General features: G+C 44.7%; 1 protein-coding gene across 3 annotated transcripts in view; it reads right to left on the bottom strand.

The window, feature by feature from the left end:
- LOC139978642 (neuronal acetylcholine receptor subunit beta-4-like) overlaps positions 1 to 21105 on the bottom strand; it is a 53176-nt gene extending 32071 nt beyond the window's left edge. The window contains exon 1 of one of the 3 annotated variants that reach the window (XM_071989017.1): positions 20873 to 21105. In XM_071989017.1, the coding sequence (XP_071845118.1) occupies positions 20873 to 20972 (100 nt within the window). In that variant the 5' untranslated portion in view covers positions 20973 to 21105. The remainder of the gene's footprint in view (positions 1 to 20872) is intronic. The other 2 variants (XM_071989016.1, XM_071989018.1) reach the window with 2 other exon arrangements.
- Positions 21106 to 21635: the final 530 nt, after the last annotated feature.

The raw sequence follows: 21635 nt of genomic DNA, 5'->3' as shown, positions 1-21635 counted from the left end.
TGCTATGATAAGGGCTACATCACTACCATTTTATAGCCTTAGTTAGGTCTATCAGTATCACCAATCCACATCAGCCTTGGCCTACTTGCTACCTGCTAAAATAGCAAACCAGTAATTATAAATTGTATCATATGAATACGTTAACTCGTTAAAAAATGGAATCAGCCAATGCTGATAGGCCTATGCTCAAGGCTATTTCAAAATGTACTGCCTAGTATAGCCTAAGGATAAGCCCTGTAAAAAGGACTAGATGGATACACTAAGTTATAGGACTTAATGTATGAATTTAACTTTTTAGGTCTACGTAACGCAAGCGAATCAAAAGCAGTCTTCTATTTAATTTAGTCGTGAGTCTAGAAGCATTTCTCAGTATTGTCACGTTCACTTACAGAATAACTAAACTTACCTTCGAATTTGTCAATCAACTCTTCCAGGCCCCAGTCCTGACGTGACTTTCCATGCCATTGTAGCTCGAGTGGTCGCGAAGTGAATGTGGCTTGCGCGTATATTGCCGTGGATTATTAGTATATTTAGTAACGATAAATGACTTAACTTGACAAACTGGAACAAGTTAGGTTGCATTATCTAACTCTGCATCTGTTGATTAACGCTTTGGCAAAAGTTACTTGTAATCATGTGAAATTACTAAGTGGACTCTAACTATAGTTTTCGGCAATCCTCTATCGTATGCATATGTATACTTTTACTGAATGTTGTGTAATCTTTACAAAATGCCATGTATTTTTTACAACCCGTGATTTACATAGCATTATTTTACATATTGTGTTCTGTGTGCATGTAACCACAATCTTGAATAATCTTTCCAGTCAATGACGGGTTCTGCTAAAAGTCCATAGGTTGTCCCAACTGTCAACAACATGGTTAGGAAACTTTAGATCCGACACCTTTTAAAATCACTTTACCTTTATTTACGGAGGTTCCTCCCTAAGCAGTTTGTTGTTAAAATAGATATACTGTACTTTCGAATAATGAATGTGTTTTGAGGTGTTTCCTTTCATATTATAAAGGTGGCTCCATTGCCAACTATTGTAGGAGACTCCTATCAACGTCTTTCTTTTTAAGAATTAAGAACTTTTAAGAATTTTTTAAACTGCAATTGACCGTTGAGGAAAGGCCATTGCTTAATATGTAGTTTATGTTCTGAACATTTTCACTCGACTATATATAGCATATCATAACATACGTTGACCAAATAACATGAACATTCTGCATTGCCAACAACAACCACTACGTAATACCAATTAGTATGAAAAGCCTTCGTGGAGATAATCTGCTTCCAAGATACTTTAGGCTTTGAACTATGCTACTGCGGCAACTGAAAGCAAAGTTCAACCGGCATGATTTTGGAAGATCGGAAGTTATATATATATACAGATATATCTGTGGTTGAATACCACTCTCATTCATAGGCGTAGGAACCCAATTTGATTGGGCGGGTGGGGGGGTGGGGCTTTAACGACTGTAACGCGCGCGTTCACCATGTTAATGTGCATATCATATAGGCATGCATCGGTTATTACATCACATGCCAATAACATACAATCATTTGCCGTGTTATTACCCTTCCTTATTGGTTAGAATTATTGGATAAGTCGTTACAATTATAAATGATAATAATTATATCAGTTTAACCATTGAAAAACAAATTGCAAATTATTTTTCTTCCAGTAGGTGCCCGAAAGATTCAGAGACATTTGCCATAATTCTATCATTGTGATAACGCAAGGGAATCAATGCATGGGATATCAATCTATTTAGGGAAGAAATAACAATACAAACGACATAATCATTCTTTATTCAGTGATTGGTTTTTCTTTTATTGAGATGTGATTTTGAAAACAAAAGCGTTGTAAGGTTTACGGGTATATCCATACCTTATTATGGATGTATATGAATATATTTCTCCAAATAGTGTGTCCTTTTTTTTTCTAACGAAAGACTTTCATTGGGTTTTTGATCCATTAATAGCAACTAATATAGTATAATATATATATATATATATATATATATATATATATATATATATATATTTATATATATATATATATATATATATATAAATATATATATATATAATATATATATATATATGTATATATATATATAAATATATATATATATATATATATATATATATCAATACATATATTTATATATTCAATTCAATTATCAAAATTATCAATATATCAATTCCTGCTACTCATTGTCACTTTCGGTGATCATGCACTGAAGAAGAGCTAGTTTTGCTCAAAAGCTCTGGAAAAAACCAAACATTGGCTGTTTTACTTCCAATAACTTACCTAATTAATCTCACTCGAGATCCAGCCTTTCTCTAAATGAAGCATAGTTGTTCAACAGTTTTTTTTTCCGTTTTTCCTATATATATATATATATATATATATATATATATATATATATATATATATATATATATATATATATATATATATATATACATATATATATATATATATATATATATATACATATATATATACATATATATATATATATAATATATTTGTATATATATTGTAGCGGAAAGCTACGACTTTTCCTTAGTGAGATACGTTTCGCTCCCTCAGGGGTAACATCTGTTGCGCTCCGCGGAGGTAACGAGAGATGTTTATCCGGAACAGGAACTGATTACGTAATTTTGCTATATCGATGTATTCCCGTGACTGGCATAGGCAGGCACGGCGGTGGGTGTGTGAGGCGATCCCATTGGTCGCAACTCACCGTAGTTATATATACAAGTAGTCACTGATTGGTCTAAACCTTTTTTTACAGTTTATGTACGGACGTGTGTAAACGGGGGTTATTTCCGGGGTATTTAATGCAGGGTTCTTTCGTAAATGAGTGAGTCAGAGGGTCGGAGAGTCGGTCGAGTGCAAGACGAGGAACTTTCCTTCCGGCGGCTCGTGGTAAAGCCTTTGATATTTGCTAAGTCCAAACAAATGTGTTTAAGCATTTTAGAGTGCCCACATCTCTGTGCTGCCCGAGTCCAGCGGATTGCCCGACACCTGCGCTGCCCGAGTCCAGCGGATTGCCCGACACCTGCGCTGCCCGAGTCCAGCGGATTGCCCGACCCCTGCGCTGCCCGAGTCCCGCGGATTGCCCGACCCCTGCGCTGCCCGAGTCCAGCGGATTGCCCGACACCTGCGCTGCCCGAGTCAAGCGGAATGCCCGAAGCCTGTGCTGCCCGACACCGGTGGATTGCAGACGTCTAGACTGCCCGACCCTTGCGCAGCCCAGTCTAACTTAGCCATGTTTATCATTGGGTTGTGCCCGACCCCAGTGCGTTATATTGGGCAAATGTAAATATTGTATTATACGCTGTAGATGTAGAACGAGATAAGAAATTATACTTTTATTAATCTTACAACTCTGGTGTCTGCCTCCTGATTTAGAGTTAATCTGTACCCGTCCCCCATCTACCTCCCCTACTCTCCTCCAGTTGGTTTCGAGACAGGTTTTACACTACCAGGCGTTGGCGGCGTTACATTGGTGGCAGCGATGGGATTCTAGTGCCTATCTGGTAGTCTGGACCGAGTCGAGATGTCTGGGACTAACCCTTTTGAACAGTCTGTGGTGAACGAGCCGGCTACGTGGTCACTTCCGGACGAGAACATCCCTGATGTGGATGAATTCGATCCTCTGAACGTGCCAGTTAGACCGAGATCATGTGGAGGGCCGATACAAACGACGAAATATCAAGACGAGCCTGGCTGGGGAGATAAAGGGGACGGCGACAGGTTGGCTGACTTTCTTGTGGGTCCAGAGGCTCTGAGGGACGAAAACCGTCGCCCGACGGTAGGCAGATCGTATGAATTGGCCGACGAACGTGGTGAAGCTTGGGGAGACGAAGACCGCCGTCCGTTGATGAACCAGGGATACAAGAGGACAGCTAGAGAGGATGCCCTGGAGGCGAGTAGATGGCAACCACGGGGTGGCCCAAGGGAACAAATGGTAATGCAGCAGCCGACAGAGGCATATGAAAGCGCTCCGGCCTACGACCGGGGGCGTTTTAGAACAAACGAATTGCGACCAGGTATGAGACCAGGGTATCCATGGCGGGAGGAAGGGAATAATCGAAGGTTGTCTATGAGCAATGATGAAAAAATCAGTCGGCAAAGAATGTGGCACCCGCAGTATGAGCCCCAGGCCCCCAATTTGAGTGTTTCCAGGGTAACAGCGCCCTCATTTAATGGCTCAACACCCTGGGAGGATTACATAGTTCAGTTTGAGCTAATATCAGAACTAAACGGTTGGGATGAGAGAACAAGGGCGTTACAACTAGCGGCAAGCCTGAGGGGCCCAGCACAGGCTGTCCTTGCTGATCTTGATGCATCGAAGAGAAGAAGATTTGAATCTCTCACGGATGCGCTCGAACAAAGATTCGGGAGAGCTAATCAGACAGAACTATTCAGAACGCTCTTACGTAACAGGACCCGACAACAAGGGGAGAGTATTCCAGAACTGGCCCATGATATACAACGACTTCTCTCCCGTGCTTACCCTTATGCCTCTATTGAGATGAAGGAGACCCTATCGAAAGAGTTCTTTATAGATGCCATAAGCGACCGTGACATCAGATGGAAGATATATCAGTCAAGACCCAAGACCCTGGAGGAAGCAGTGAGCATTGCAGCCGAGCTGGAGGCCTTCACCCTCTCCGAACAGAGGAAGGACACCCAGAAGAGGGCTGTAGTAAGAGTTGTATCAGAGAAGACAGAAGGTCAGGAAAACAAGTGTGGTGCGATAGATGATATTAGTAAAACACTAGCGACAGCAATGACCGAAGGATTCTCCGAACTTACTAAACAGCTACAGAAACTGCTCTTAGTGAACAACACAAATGTGTCAAAGGAAGGCCAAGAAAGGCGGAAAACTATCAAATGCTGGAACTGTGGAGAGATGGGCCATATTCGGAGGAACTGTCCTTCCCCCCTGAAATATGTTATCCCTGCAGAGGAGACAAAGAAACAGGAAAACGAGGAGAAGTCGGTCTTGTAGGGCAAAGATCGACTAGTCCACATGGTAAGCCCGTCAATGTACCACTCTTATGGAAGAGGTTGCGGTCTGTGGGTGCGAGAGGTTTGTACGTACAGGGAGAGCTAGAGGGTGTCAAAGTGAGTTTACTTGTCGACACGGGAGCTGACCTGACGGTAGTGCGAACGGGATTCTTTGAGCAATTGTCCGCCAAAAAGACTTTGGAGCTCAAGGATGTATCTCTCGACATGGCTGTTGCAGACGGTAGACCCCTCGCGTTCTCGGGGTGTGGTAGACTCCAGTTGAAAGTAGGTAGCTTTGCAGTAGAGCATGAGATCTGGGTAGCAGACATCGATGTCGATGCACTTTTGGGTTACGATTTCCTTCAGAGGTATAACTGTACCATTGACGCTGGGAAAGGGGAGCTGACCATTAGAGGTATACAACATGACAACATCGAAAAGAATTTCGATGGTTGTAGGGTTGTGATAGCTAAAACGGTAGTGATCCCCCAGGAAAGCGAGAAAATGGTAGCAGCGAGAATTCCAGGAATGGCTGGAGTCGAGGTACCTGCTGTAGTGGAGTGTAACGAAAGGTTTACCGAAAGACATGGTGTGATGGTTGCCAAGATACTCGTAGACCCCTCTAATGAGCTGGTACCGCTGAGACTGATGAACCCGTCGAACCGACCTATTACACTGTATGAGGGAACACTCGTAGGTGAATGCTACTCTGCAGAAGTAATAGAAAACAATCCGTCTGTGGGCTGTAGAACCCTGCAAGGAAGAAATAGGGGTGATGGTGTACCGCCTACTGGGCCTACTCAGTTGACAGAACCTTTAGAGGAGCTTGCATTGCGAAGTTGTACTGAATTAACCGAGGCGCAAGCCGGTGAAGTCAGGAAATGCCTTGCAGCCAATGCCGATGTTTTTGCTAGATCAAAAGAGGACCTCGGACGAACAGACCTGGTGCAACATCAGATTAACACAGGGACGGCGAGACCAATTCGCCAAGCGCCACGTAGACTCCCGATACACCGTAAGGGTGAGGCTCGGATAGAAGTGGAGAGAATGCTTGACCATGACATTATCGAGCCTTCGATGAGTGCTTGGGCGTCACCGATAGTACTAGTGAAAAAGAAAGACGGCTCCACTAGGTTCTGTGTCGATTACAGGAAGCTAAATGACGTAACCGAGAAGGACTCGTACCCCCTACCCCGAATTGACGACACCCTAGACACTCTTTCCGGGGCAAAGTGGTTTTCAACGCTCGATCTGGCGAGCGGGTACTGGCAGGTTGAGGTTCAAGAACGCGACCGTCCAAAAACTGCTTTCGTTACCGGAAGTGGTCTATTCCAGTTTAAGGTGCTTCCGTTTGGACTTTGTAACGCCCCGGCGACGTTCGAGAGACTTATGGAGAGGGTGTTAAAGGGTCTGCAGTGGCAAACGTGTTTGTTGTATCTTGATGACGTCATCGTATATGGAGACTCCTTCGAGAAAACTCTTAAACGACTTGCTGGCGTTTTTCAAAGGCTTCGTGAGGCGAAACTAAAGCTCAACCCGAAAAAGTGTAATCTTTTCCGAAGGGAGGTCAACTACCTAGGACATGTCGTTTCAAGCGAAGGAATCGCCCCTGACCCTGAGAAAGTCCGGTGTGTACTAGAGTGGCCTACTCCCTGTTCCACTACGGAAGTGCGTAGTTTCGTCGGGTTATGTTCATACTATCGCCGATTTGTAAAGGGATTCTCCCATATTTGCGCACCTTTGTTTCGCCTAACTGAAAAAGAAAGGGACTTTAGATGGAATGAGGACTGTGAACTTGCTTTCAGAAAGATGAAGCAGGAGCTCACGTCGGCGCCTATTTTAGTCTATCCGGACGAGAAACGGGCATTCATCCTCGACAGTGATGCCAGTAACTTTGCCATAGGGTCTGTACTGTCCCAGGTGACTGAAGGGTCTACCCAAGAAAAGGTTGTAGCTTACTTCAGTAAGGCTCTGTCTAAGACGGAAAGGAACTATTGCGTTACACGTAAGGAGCTGCTGGCCATTGTTCTCTCGATCAAACACTTTCATCACTACCTCTATGGAGCCAAGTTTGTGGTTCGAACTGATCATGGCGCTTTAAGATGGCTAGTAAACTTTCGTAATCCTGAGGGACAGCTAGCCCGATGGTTGGAGACTCTCTCAATATATGACTTTGACATAACACACCGACCAGGAAGAATACACGGTAACGCTGACGCCCTATCAAGACGCCCCTGCAATGAATGCCGACACTGTGAAAAATCCGAAGAAAAAGAAGATCAGGCAGACAAAGCAAATCTTGCGGAGCCGACCGTGAAACAGGTGTTTGTAATAAACAGACGAAATGAGTCAGAGCCTGCTGTTGGAATTGTGGAGAACCATCAAGATATTTCACAAAGTCAACCATATTCCTGGTTCCACAGATGGACACATGCTGAGTTGCGGAAAATGCAAATTGACGACAGCGACATTGGGCCTATACTACTCTGGAAAGAAGTGCAGGATTCAAGACCGAATTGGGAGCAAATAACTGCAGGCAGTCCGGCCTTAAAAAACTATTGGAGCCAATGGGATCGCTTACTTCTTAAAGGGGGTGTACTCTATCGTAAATTTGAGACGGACGCGGGAGATAGCGAACTGCATCAGCTGGTAGTCCCAAAAGAAATTCAAGAAGAAATCCTGGATAAGTCCCATAACCATAGGCTTTCAGGCCATTTTATGACGAAGAAGACTCTTAAACGTATCCGAGAACTGTATTACTGGAGTGGTTATAGGGGCCACGTGGAGAAATGGTGTAAGAGCTGTGACGCATGCGCTTCACGAAAGGGCCCTAGGAAAAAGGCCAATGCATCCTTAAAGCAGTATGGCGCCGGACACGTACTACAACGTTGCGCCATGGATATCATGGGACCACTCCCAGTATCGAGTCGGGGTAATCGGTACGTCGTTGTCATAGCTGATTATTTCACAAAATGGACAGAAGCATTTGCGATAGCCGACATGGAAGCCGAAACTGTCGCCAGGGTACTGGTTGAAGAGTTTATCTGCAGGTTTGGTGTCCCCGAAGAACTTCACACTGATCAGGGCCGACAATTTGAATCCGAACTATTCCAACATATGTGTCGACTGTTAGACATTCACAAGACAAGGACGACACCGTTCCATCCACAATCCGACGGGATGGTGGAGCGATTTAATCGGACCCTAGAAGATATGCTCTCCCTTGTTGTAAGTGAAAATCAGAAAGACTGGGATGCGTGGCTGCCGTACCTGTTAATGGCTTATCGCTCCGCGGAGCATGAAAGCACCGGGTTTTCACCGGCTGAAATCATGCTGGGAAGGATGGTTACCTTGCCGTTAAGCGCCCAACTCCCCAGGCTACCCGACGAGACAGACAGTCCCCGTAAGCCTACCCCTAAATATGTACTGGAGTTAGATAAGACCATGCACAGAATACATGAGATTGCAAGAGGGAAGCTAAAACTAGCCAGTGATAAACAAAAGAATTTTCACGATAAAGGTGCATACAACCAGGAGTTTACTCAGGGGGATTTGATATGGCTGCTAAACACCAAGAGGAAAAGAGGGATTTCCCCTAAACTCCAGAAACGTTGGGACGGGCCAGGAAAAATTCTAAAGAAACTCTCAGATGTCATATATCGTGTTAAAATGCGACCTAAGAAGAAACCGCAGGTAGTTCATCACAACCGTCTGAAGCCTTATATCGGAGAGGATCCGCCCCTGTGGTTGTTACGGAAGCCTTCGATCAGCGAAGCTCCTCAGCAAACGGTCACCGAGGTGGAAAATCTACAAAAACAGTAGCGTCGACGCGTTGGCCTTACGTAAGATAATACCACCGCGGATCTCCTTGTTGACTGCCATAGTGGTTTTATCTTTCCTCCACCGTGGCATGAAAAACAAAACATCGGACACTATGCCGTACACTAGTTTCAGCTAGATCTTCCACACAGTCATTTCCGCGTTGCATCTTCATCAGGAACAACTAAAAATGTCTCACTTATACGAAGCCGAATTCAAGTGCAGAGACTGTAAAAGACGTTACTCTGATCTCAGTGAACTGAAACGTCATTATGCGGAGAAACACGGGGACGGCAGGAAACTCTTTAGATGTGAAGAATGTGATTATTCGTCTAATAAGAAGGCCGACGTGGTTCGACATAAGAGTAGTCGCCATAAATCGGAAGACACCAGGCAGGTCAGCCTAGGCTTAAAGGAACCTAACGAGCCTAGTACCTCCAAACCTCGATCTCCACCCAGGGTCCAGCGGCCAGATTGGCCTACACTTCAGACTATCGTTGGATCACCCCATTCGGCTACGGAGTTTCAGCAAGAAAACCATTTGGACGAAGCTATCGAGCAGAGGGACACTCCCTCAACACCAGTGGTAACCCCACTCAGAAGAAGCCTGTCTCAGCCGAACGACGGAGACCAGACCCGCAAGGTACTAAAAAAGGCCATAGAAGATGCGAATAGACCGATGGTGGGTAATAACGACGACAGACAACCAAAGGAGAGGATTTCAACGGTGGTACTCCAGGATGGGAGGATCTACGTAACTGTAGAGAAATTTTAAAGACAACCAACCCTTCAGCGAAACGAACTTTCAGTTACTTTGTAAATAATTTCTTTCTATTCTATATACCGGAGAGAACATTCTATATTCATGGTTTCGTAACCTGTAATTTTCTGTGGACGCTTATTCCGTTTTGAATGATCAGCGAAATTATCGCCGGGAACGAAGTTAACCAGACCCATCACGGAAAATTGTTTCAAAACGTTGTTTCTTTGTATGGACACATGTATTCTCGTTACTTAAATTTATTTTTACTTGGACAACATTTGTGTCACAGCATTTTGTTTTTGTTTATTGAACAAAAGTGGATAATTATGTGCTTTTTGAACGGACACTTCGTATTTTTATGTTTAACATTTTACTTACGGACCCTCTTTCACTACCTTCTTTATGTTCTTATCAAACGTAAGTTGATTTTCTTTTCATGCTTATTTCGTGCTATTTTTGGTAAACAATGTACTGTAACTAGGAGTTACCCAAGCTGAAACGATTGTTTCTTAAACTCATACGTTCTTGCCCTCACTTTATATTGTAAATTAAGTGATTTGTTTTAAGAGGAACCAATTTTTAATTAATTGTTGTATTGTTAGTTAGTTTTTGGGTATAGAAAATGCGAGGACGCATTTGTAGCTCGGGTGGGGGAAATGTAGCGGAAAGCTACGACTTTTCCTTAGTGAGATACGTTTCGCTCCCTCAGGGGTAACATCTGTTGCGCTCCGCGGAGGTAACGAGAGATGTTTATCCGGAACAGGAACTGATTACGTAATTTTGCTATATCGATGTATTCCCGTGACTGGCATAGGCAGGCACGGCGGTGGGTGTGTGAGGCGATCCCATTGGTCGCAACTCACCGTAGTTATATATACAAGTAGTCACTGATTGGTCTAAACCTTTTTTTACAGTTTATGTACGGACGTGTGTAAACGGGGGTTATTTCCGGGGTATTTAATGCAGGGTTCTTTCGTAAATGAGTGAGTCAGAGGGTCGGAGAGTCGGTCGAGTGCAAGACGAGGAACTTTCCTTCCGGCGGCTCGTGGTAAAGCCTTTGATATTTGCTAAGTCCAAACAAATGTGTTTAAGCATTTTAGAGTGCCCACATCTCTGTGCTGCCCGAGTCCAGCGGATTGCCCGACACCTGCGCTGCCCGAGTCCAGCGGATTGCCCGACACCTGCGCTGCCCGAGTCCAGCGGATTGCCCGACCCCTGCGCTGCCCGAGTCCCGCGGATTGCCCGACCCCTGCGCTGCCCGAGTCCAGCGGATTGCCCGACACCTGCGCTGCCCGAGTCAAGCGGAATGCCCGAAGCCTGTGCTGCCCGACACCGGTGGATTGCAGACGTCTAGACTGCCCGACCCTTGCGCAGCCCAGTCTAACTTAGCCATGTTTATCATTGGGTTGTGCCCGACCCCAGTGCGTTATATTGGGCAAATGTAAATATTGTATTATACGCTGTAGATGTAGAACGAGATAAGAAATTATACTTTTATTAATCTTACAACTCTGGTGTCTGCCTCCTGATTTAGAGTTAATCTGTACCCGTCCCCCATCTACCTCCCCTACTCTCCTCCAGTTGGTTTCGAGACAGGTTTTACACTACCAGGCGTTGGCGGCGTTACATTGGTGGCAGCGATGGGATTCTAGTGCCTATCTGGTAGTCTGGACCGAGTCGAGATGTCTGGGACTAACCCTTTTGAACAGTCTGTGGTGAACGAGCCGGCTACGTGGTCACTTCCGGACGAGAACATCCCTGATGTGGATGAATTCGATCCTCTGAACGTGCCAGTTAGACCGAGATCATGTGGAGGGCCGATACAAACGACGAAATATCAAGACGAGCCTGGCTGGGGAGATAAAGGGGACGGCGACAGGTTGGCTGACTTTCTTGTGGGTCCAGAGGCTCTGAGGGACGAAAACCGTCGCCCGACGGTAGGCAGATCGTATGAATTGGCCGACGAACGTGGTGAAGCTTGGGGAGACGAAGACCGCCGTCCGTTGATGAACCAGGGATACAAGAGGACAGCTAGAGAGGATGCCCTGGAGGCGAGTAGATGGCAACCACGGGGTGGCCCAAGGGAACAAATGGTAATGCAGCAGCCGACAGAGGCATATGAAAGCGCTCCGGCCTACGACCGGGGGCGTTTTAGAACAAACGAATTGCGACCAGGTATGAGACCAGGGTATCCATGGCGGGAGGAAGGGAATAATCGAAGGTTGTCTATGAGCAATGATGAAAAAATCAGTCGGCAAAGAATGTGGCACCCGCAGTATGAGCCCCAGGCCCCCAATTTGAGTGTTTCCAGGGTAACAGCGCCCTCATTTAATGGCTCAACACCCTGGGAGGATTACATAGTTCAGTTTGAGCTAATATCAGAACTAAACGGTTGGGATGAGAGAACAAGGGCGTTACAACTAGCGGCAAGCCTGAGGGGCCCAGCACAGGCTGTCCTTGCTGATCTTGATGCATCGAAGAGAAGAAGATTTGAATCTCTCACGGATGCGCTCGAACAAAGATTCGGGAGAGCTAATCAGACAGAACTATTCAGAACGCTCTTACGTAACAGGACCCGACAACAAGGGGAGAGTATTCCAGAACTGGCCCATGATATACAACGACTTCTCTCCCGTGCTTACCCTAATGCCTCTATTGAGATGAAGGAGACCCTATCGAAAGAGTTCTTTATAGATGCCATAAGCGACCGTGACATCAGATGGAAGATATATCAGTCAAGACCCAAGACCCTGGAGGAAGCAGTGAGCATTGCAGCCGAGCTGGAGGCCTTCACCCTCTCCGAACAGAGGAAGGACACCCAGAAGAGGGCTGTAGTAAGAGTTGTATCAGAGAAGACAGAAGGTCAGGAAAACAAGTGTGGTGCGATAGATGATATTAGTAAAACACTAGCGACAGCAATGACCGAAGGATTCTCCGAACTTACTAAACAGCTACAGAAACTGCTCTTAGTGAACAACACAAATGTGTCAAAGGAAGGCCAAGAAAGGCGGAAAACTATCAAATGCTGGAACTGTGGAGAGATGGGCCATATTCGGAGGAACTGTCCTTCCCCCCTGAAATATGTTATCCCTGCAGAGGAGACAAAGAAACAGGAAAACGAGGAGAAGTCGGTCTTGTAGGGCAAAGATCGACTAGTCCACATGGTAAGCCCGTCAATGTACCACTCTTATGGAAGAGGTTGCGGTCTGTGGGTGCGAGAGGTTTGTACGTACAGGGAGAGCTAGAGGGTGTCAAAGTGAGTTTACTTGTCGACACGGGAGCTGACCTGACGGTAGTGCGAACGGGATTCTTTGAGCAATTGTCCGCCAAAAAGACTTTGGAGCTCAAGGATGTATCTCTCGACATGGCTGTTGCAGACGGTAGACCCCTCGCGTTCTCGGGGTGTGGTAGACTCCAGTTGAAAGTAGGTAGCTTTGCAGTAGAGCATGAGATCTGGGTAGCAGACATCGATGTCGATGCACTTTTGGGTTACGATTTCCTTCAGAGGTATAACTGTACCATTGACGCTGGGAAAGGGGAGCTGACCATTAGAGGTATACAACATGACAACATCGAAAAGAATTTCGATGGTTGTAGGGTTGTGATAGCTAAAACGGTAGTGATCCCCCAGGAAAGCGAGAAAATGGTAGCAGCGAGAATTCCAGGAATGGCTGGAGTCGAGGTACCTGCTGTAGTGGAGTGTAACGAAAGGTTTACCGAAAGACATGGTGTGATGGTTGCCAAGATACTCGTAGACCCCTCTAATGAGCTGGTACCGCTGAGACTGATGAACCCGTCGAACCGACCTATTACACTGTATGAGGGAACACTCGTAGGTGAATGCTACTCTGCAGAAGTAATAGAAAACAATCCGTCTGTGGGCTGTAGAACCCTGCAAGGAAGAAATAGGGGTGATGGTGTACCGCCTACTGGGCCTACTCAGTTGACAGAACCTTTAGAGGAGCTTGCATTGCGAAGTTGTACTGAATTAACCGAGGCGCAAGCCGGTGAAGTCAGGAAATGCCTTGCAGCCAATGCCGATGTTTTTGCTAGATCAAAAGAGGACCTCGGACGAACAGACCTGGTGCAACATCAGATTAACACAGGGACGGCGAGACCAATTCGCCAAGCGCCACGTAGACTCCCGATACACCGTAAGGGTGAGGCTCGGATAGAAGTGGAGAGAATGCTTGACCATGACATTATCGAGCCTTCGATGAGTGCTTGGGCGTCACCGATAGTACTAGTGAAAAAGAAAGACGGCTCCACTAGGTTCTGTGTCGATTACAGGAAGCTAAATGACGTAACCGAGAAGGACTCGTACCCCCTACCCCGAATTGACGACACCCTAGACACTCTTTCCGGGGCAAAGTGGTTTTCAACGCTCGATCTGGCGAGCGGGTACTGGCAGGTTGAGGTTCAAGAACGCGACCGTCCAAAAACTGCTTTCGTTACCGGAAGTGGTCTATTCCAGTTTAAGGTGCTTCCGTTTGGACTTTGTAACGCCCCGGCGACGTTCGAGAGACTTATGGAGAGGGTGTTAAAGGGTCTGCAGTGGCAAACGTGTTTGTTGTATCTTGATGACGTCATCGTATATGGAGACTCCTTCGAGAAAACTCTTAAACGACTTGCTGGCGTTTTTCAAAGGCTTCGTGAGGCGAAACTAAAGCTCAACCCGAAAAAGTGTAATCTTTTCCGAAGGGAGGTCAACTACCTAGGACATGTCGTTTCAAGCGAAGGAATCGCCCCTGACCCTGAGAAAGTCCGGTGTGTACTAGAGTGGCCTACTCCCTGTTCCAATACGGAAGTGCGTAGTTTCGTCGGGTTATGTTCATACTATCGCCGATTTGTAAAGGGATTCTCCCATATTTGCGCACCTTTGTTTCGCCTAACTGAAAAAGAAAGGGACTTTAGATGGAATGAGGACTGTGAACTTGCTTTCAGAAAGATGAAGCAGGAGCTCACGTCGGCGCCTATTTTAGTCTATCCGGACGAGAAACGGGCATTCATCCTCGACAGTGATGCCAGTAACTTTGCCATAGGGTCTGTACTGTCCCAGGTGACTGAAGGGTCTACCCAAGAAAAGGTTGTAGCTTACTTCAGTAAGGCTCTGTCTAAGACGGAAAGGAACTATTGCGTTACACGTAAGGAGCTGCTGGCCATTGTTCTCTCGATCAAACACTTTCATCACTACCTCTATGGAGCCAAGTTTGTGGTTCGAACTGATCATGGCGCTTTAAGATGGCTAGTAAACTTTCGTAATCCTGAGGGACAGCTAGCCCGATGGTTGGAGACTCTCTCAATATATGACTTTGACATAACACACCGACCAGGAAGAATACACGGTAACGCTGACGCCCTATCAAGACGCCCCTGCAATGAATGCCGACACTGTGAAAAATCCGAAGAAAAAGAAGATCAGGCAGACAAAGCAAATCTTGCGGAGCCGACCGTGAAACAGGTGTTTGTAATAAACAGACGAAATGAGTCAGAGCCTGCTGTTGGAATTGTGGAGAACCATCAAGATATTTCACAAAGTCAACCATATTCCTGGTTCCACAGATGGACACATGCTGAGTTGCGGAAAATGCAAATTGACGACAGCGACATTGGGCCTATACTACTCTGGAAAGAAGTGCAGGATTCAAGACCGAATTGGGAGCAAATAACTGCAGGCAGTCCGGCCTTAAAAAACTATTGGAGCCAATGGGATCGCTTACTTCTTAAAGGGGGTGTACTCTATCGTAAATTTGAGACGGACGCGGGAGATAGCGAACTGCATCAGCTGGTAGTCCCAAAAGAAATTCAAGAAGAAATCCTGGATAAGTCCCATAACCATAGGCTTTCAGGCCATTTTATGACGAAGAAGACTCTTAAACGTATCCGAGAACTGTATTACTGGAGTGGTTATAGGGGCCACGTGGAGAAATGGTGTAAGAGCTGTGACGCATGCGCTTCACGAAAGGGCCCTAGGAAAAAGGCCAATGCATCCTTAAAGCAGTATGGCGCCGGACACGTACTACAACGTTGCGCCATGGATATCATGGGACCACTCCCAGTATCGAGTCGGGGTAATCGGTACGTCGTTGTCATAGCTGATTATTTCACAAAATGGACAGAAGCATTTGCGATAGCCGACATGGAAGCCGAAACTGTCGCCAGGGTACTGGTTGAAGAGTTTATCTGCAGGTTTGGTGTCCCCGAAGAACTTCACACTGATCAGGGCCGACAATTTGAATCCGAACTATTCCAACATATGTGTCGACTGTTAGACATTCACAAGACAAGGACGACACCGTTCCATCCACAATCCGACGGGATGGTGGAGCGATTTAATCGGACCCTAGAAGATATGCTCTCCCTTGTTGTAAGTGAAAATCAGAAAGACTGGGATGCGTGGCTGCCGTACCTGTTAATGGCTTATCGCTCCGCGGAGCATGAAAGCACCGGGTTTTCACCGGCTGAAATCATGCTGGGAAGGATGGTTACCTTGCCGTTAAGCGCCCAACTCCCCAGGCTACCCGACGAGACAGACAGTCCCCGTAAGCCTACCCCTAAATATGTACTGGAGTTAGATAAGACCATGCACAGAATACATGAGATTGCAAGAGGGAAGCTAAAACTAGCCAGTGATAAACAAAAGAATTTTCACGATAAAGGTGCATACAACCAGGAGTTTACTCAGGGGGATTTGATATGGCTGCTAAACACCAAGAGGAAAAGAGGGATTTCCCCTAAACTCCAGAAACGTTGGGACGGGCCAGGAAAAATTCTAAAGAAACTCTCAGATGTCATATATCGTGTTAAAATGCGACCTAAGAAGAAACCGCAGGTAGTTCATCACAACCGTCTGAAGCCTTATATCGGAGAGGATCCGCCCCTGTGGTTGTTACGGAAGCCTTCGATCAGCGAAGCTCCTCAGCAAACGGTCACCGAGGTGGAAAATCTACAAAAACAGTAGCGTCGACGCGTTGGCCTTACGTAAGATAATACCACCGCGGATCTCCTTGTTGACTGCCATAGTGGTTTTATCTTTCCTCCACCGTGGCATGAAAAACAAAACATCGGACACTATGCCGTACACTAGTTTCAGCTAGATCTTCCACACAGTCATTTCCGCGTTGCATCTTCATCAGGAACAACTAAAAATGTCTCACTTATACGAAGCCGAATTCAAGTGCAGAGACTGTAAAAGACGTTACTCTGATCTCAGTGAACTGAAACGTCATTATGCGGAGAAACACGGGGACGGCAGGAAACTCTTTAGATGTGAAGAATGTGATTATTCGTCTAATAAGAAGGCCGACGTGGTTCGACATAAGAGTAGTCGCCATAAATCGGAAGACACCAGGCAGGTCAGCCTAGGCTTAAAGGAACCTAACGAGCCTAGTACCTCCAAACCTCGATCTCCACCCAGGGTCCAGCGGCCAGATTGGCCTACACTTCAGACTATCGTTGGATCACCCCATTCGGCTACGGAGTTTCAGCAAGAAAACCATTTGGACGAAGCTATCGAGCAGAGGGACACTCCCTCAACACCAGTGGTAACCCCACTCAGAAGAAGCCTGTCTCAGCCGAACGACGGAGACCAGACCCGCAAGGTACTAAAAAAGGCCATAGAAGATGCGAATAGACCGATGGTGGGTAATAACGACGACAGACAACCAAAGGAGAGGATTTCAACGGTGGTACTCCAGGATGGGAGGATCTACGTAACTGTAGAGAAATTTTAAAGACAACCAACCCTTCAGCGAAACGAACTTTCAGTTACTTTGTAAATAATTTCTTTCTATTCTATATACCGGAGAGAACATTCTATATTCATGGTTTCGTAACCTGTAATTTTCTTTGGACGCTTATTCCGTTTTGAATGATCAGCGAAATTATCGCCGGGAACGAAGTTAACCAGACCCATCACGGAAAATTGTTTCAAAACGTTGTTTCTTTGTATGGACACATGTATTCTCGTTACTTAAATTTATTTTTACTTGGACAACATTTGTGTCACAGCATTTTGTTTTTGTTTATTGAACAAAAGTGGATAATTATGTGCTTTTTGAACGGACACTTCGTATTTTTATGTTTAACATTTTACTTACGGACCCTCTTTCACTACCTTCTTTATGTTCTTATCAAACGTAAGTTGATTTTCTTTTCATGCTTATTTCGTGCTATTTTTGGTAAACAATGTACTGTAACTAGGAGTTACCCAAGCTGAAACGATTGTTTCTTAAACTCATACGTTCTTGCCCTCACTTTATATTGTAAATTAAGTGATTTGTTTTAAGAGGAACCAATTTTTAATTAATTGTTGTATTGTTAGTTAGTTTTTGGGTATAGAAAATGCGAGGACGCATTTGTAGCTCGGGTGGGGGAAATGTAGCGGAAAGCTACGACTTTTCCTTAGTGAGATACGTTTCGCTCCCTCAGGGGTAACATCTGTTGCGCTCCGCGGAGGTAACGAGAGATGTTTATCCGGAACAGGAACTGATTACGTAATTTTGCTATATCGATGTATTCCCGTGACTGGCATAGGCAGGCACGGCGGTGGGTGTGTGAGGCGATCCCATTGGTCGCAACTCACCGTAGTTATATATACAAGTAGTCACTGATTGGTCTAAACCTTTTTTTACAGTTTATGTACGGACGTGTGTAAACGGGGGTTATTTCCGGGGTATTTAATGCAGGGTTCTTTCGTAAATGAGTGAGTCAGAGGGTCGGAGAGTCGGTCGAGTGCAAGACGAGGAACTTTCCTTCCGGCGGCTCGTGGTAAAGCCTTTGATATTTGCTAAGTCCAAACAAATGTGTTTAAGCATTTTAGAGTGCCCACATCTCTGTGCTGCCCGAGTCCAGCGGATTGCCCGACACCTGCGCTGCCCGAGTCCAGCGGATTGCCCGACACCTGCGCTGCCCGAGTCCAGCGGATTGCCCGACCCCTGCGCTGCCCGAGTCCCGCGGATTGCCCGACCCCTGCGCTGCCCGAGTCCAGCGGATTGCCCGACACCTGCGCTGCCCGAGTCAAGCGGAATGCCCGAAGCCTGTGCTGCCCGACACCGGTGGATTGCAGACGTCTAGACTGCCCGACCCTTGCGCAGCCCAGTCTAACTTAGCCATGTTTATCATTGGGTTGTGCCCGACCCCAGTGCGTTATATTGGGCAAATGTAAATATTGTATTATACGCTGTAGATGTAGAACGAGATAAGAAATTATACTTTTATTAATCTTACAACTCTGGTGTCTGCCTCCTGATTTAGAGTTAATCTGTACCCGTCCCCCATCTACCTCCCCTACTCTCCTCCAGTTGGTTTCGAGACAGGTTTTACACTACCAGACGTTGGCGGCGTTACAATATATATATCATAATACAGTTTTTTCGGTCAAGTTTTTACAATTTATTGAAAAAAAAAGGATTTACATTATGGCGTATACCGGGGAGCCGACTTCATTAGCACTTAAATCGCTTCAAGGAACATCCCAGAAAATTATCTTGTTTGAAACATCTTGAAAACCGGAATCTATAGATACCTACCAGCACTCAAATATTTGCTTTCTCCTTGACTATTACGTATCAACATAAAGACTTCGCATAAAATCCTCCTTTAGAGGAACCAGGCTTAGCATTACATATGCGCTTCTTGAGGAGGGGGATGGCATAGGATCATATTTTGTTTGTCCCATTGTCTACTTAATTTATGTAGTATTCACTTCAGAATCGTTTGTAAACAGGCAGTATAGGCTTCATTGGTTTCTATGTCGTTCCTCTATACTTAAGACTTAAAGCAGCATTTTGCGTTTTGTCGCCGTTTTCCACCTTTTTGACAAGTCCATCGAGTTTTTTTTTTACATATATCAATCACAAAACAGTAAACTAAGATATTAGCCAAGTTTTTTCCCTGCCAAAAGCGTTAATTGGCGAGTACTTGAAGACATTTGCAGAAAATACGAAAAGAGTCGTCCGACAAATTACACATTTTATATTTATCGCATACAATTCCCCCATCCCACTAGTTTGAATTCAACCAATCAGATATGCAGGCTTAGTTATGGGCCGTTGCTAAAAATAGGTTCAAAACGTCGAGGTGCATGGTTACTAAGTACAACCAGCCAGCTGGACTCTAGCAGCTCCATAATACAACTGCCATAGACAACTGCCATACATCTACACAAAGCAAGCATGGTGTTGTATTACGTATTGGCCATGACGTTCGTAGCTGTTAAATATTCATATTATGGGCGAGGTTTATTTGGATCCCAACGGAAAATACCTTCGAGAAAAACTAATTGAAAGTTGTAAATTTTTCGGTTTATGCCACCATTTGAAGTAAGATTTGCATAGATAAGGTAGTTATGTATGTCGTTATGGAATCGTGGAATCAGTGAGGTTAAAAAAAAACATAGAAAAAGGACGGAAATGCTGCTCAAAGTACTGTTCTAAACAAACAAAAAAATCTTGAAAAATCTAGAAAAAATCTGATCATGCGGGTAATCTTATCTAGGGGTGACGGTACCCTTACCAGGATGTGTCATCGAAACTTGTTGTTTTGATTACGGTACCATTCGGTACCATACCTTACAATAATAATGATAATAATAATATCAGTTTAACCATTGAAAAACACTTTGTAAATTTTCTTTCAGAAGGTGACCGAAAAAATCTCAGCATTTTGCCCGAATTTTCATAAACATTTTTGGTTGGGGGGCTGCAGAATTTTCTGGTACGCTTCCCGCAAACTCATGGTGGCGCTACGCTTATAGATAGTTGCCTACAGGCTTCGCCCCTCCCTTGGCAAATTCCTCGCTAACCCAATACTGATATTATATTGCATAAAGTACTGACTTGTCCAGTTCATTTTACTGAAATCAACATCTTTTACCGTTGTATTGACCTTAAATATGCATGCTCAATATTAATGCAATTGGGCTAAACATAATGAATTAAAAACACAAATTTACAAGAAATAATCAATGGCTAAATTAAAGTGAATAGTGTTAAATACATTACATAGATGCAGTAATACGTTTGTACAATATCAAATCACTATCAAATGGCTGCATTCTCGTATCGAACTTGACAGTAAAGATGTTCTTTGCTTGAAGCTCGATTAAGACTTTTCAATTACACAGATATTTGTACCATGTATATGAATATTAAATTATATGGCATATAAAGTTATGTAGCCAATATACTTTTCTTATATTAAACTACAATGTAGTGCAGATAAGTAACAATAATCGAAATTCATATATACTTACCAGTAAGGCAACAAAATGGTGCAATGAACGCGATTCCAAGAAGAATGCATTTGAAGAAAAACATTGCGATTTTTTGGTCTGAGACGATAAGGCAGTGCATTGTATCGATTCTGGTGAAAACCAGAATTTCTCAAGATTCTAAGTTATTGTACACTACTGTATCAATGCTTTGTGTATTACACTTAGGAATATGAAGCTCTTTGGACCGTTTGACGAATTAAACATTACACAATTCCTGCACCACATATTATACTATACTATCTCATTAACATGAAGACGTTCCATTGGCGTGGAGGGGGTTATGATCATGCTTTTACTAGACTAGAGTTGTCACTCCCTTAAATTTGGCATTTGCAGAAGTCAATAAAGAGATGTGTTGTATCATGACCTTTTAGTAATTATGATTTTGTAGCGGAAAGCTACGACTTTTCCTTAGTGAGATAGTTTCGTTCCCTCAGGCAGGGGTTACATCTGTTGCGCTCCGCGGAGGCAACGAGAGATGTTTATCCGGAACGACAACTTATTACGTATTTATGCTATATATCGATGTATTCCCGTGACTGGCATAGGCAGGCACGGCAGTGGGTGTGTGAGTCGATCCCATTGGTCGCAGCTCACTGTAGTTATATACAGGAAGTCCCTGATTGGTCTAAGCCTTTTTACAGTTCATGTACGGACGTGTGTATACGGGGGTTATTTCTGGGTATTTAATGAAGGGTTCTTTCGTTACTGAAAGATCGGTCGGGTGGCAAGACGAGGAACT

This window comes from Apostichopus japonicus, chromosome 13, assembly GCF_037975245.1.
Source record: "Apostichopus japonicus isolate 1M-3 chromosome 13, ASM3797524v1, whole genome shotgun sequence".
Taxonomy (NCBI): domain Eukaryota; kingdom Metazoa; phylum Echinodermata; class Holothuroidea; order Aspidochirotida; family Stichopodidae; genus Apostichopus; species Apostichopus japonicus.
Note: the sequence above shows the minus strand (reverse complement) of the source record. Positions and strands in the feature narration are given on the sequence as shown.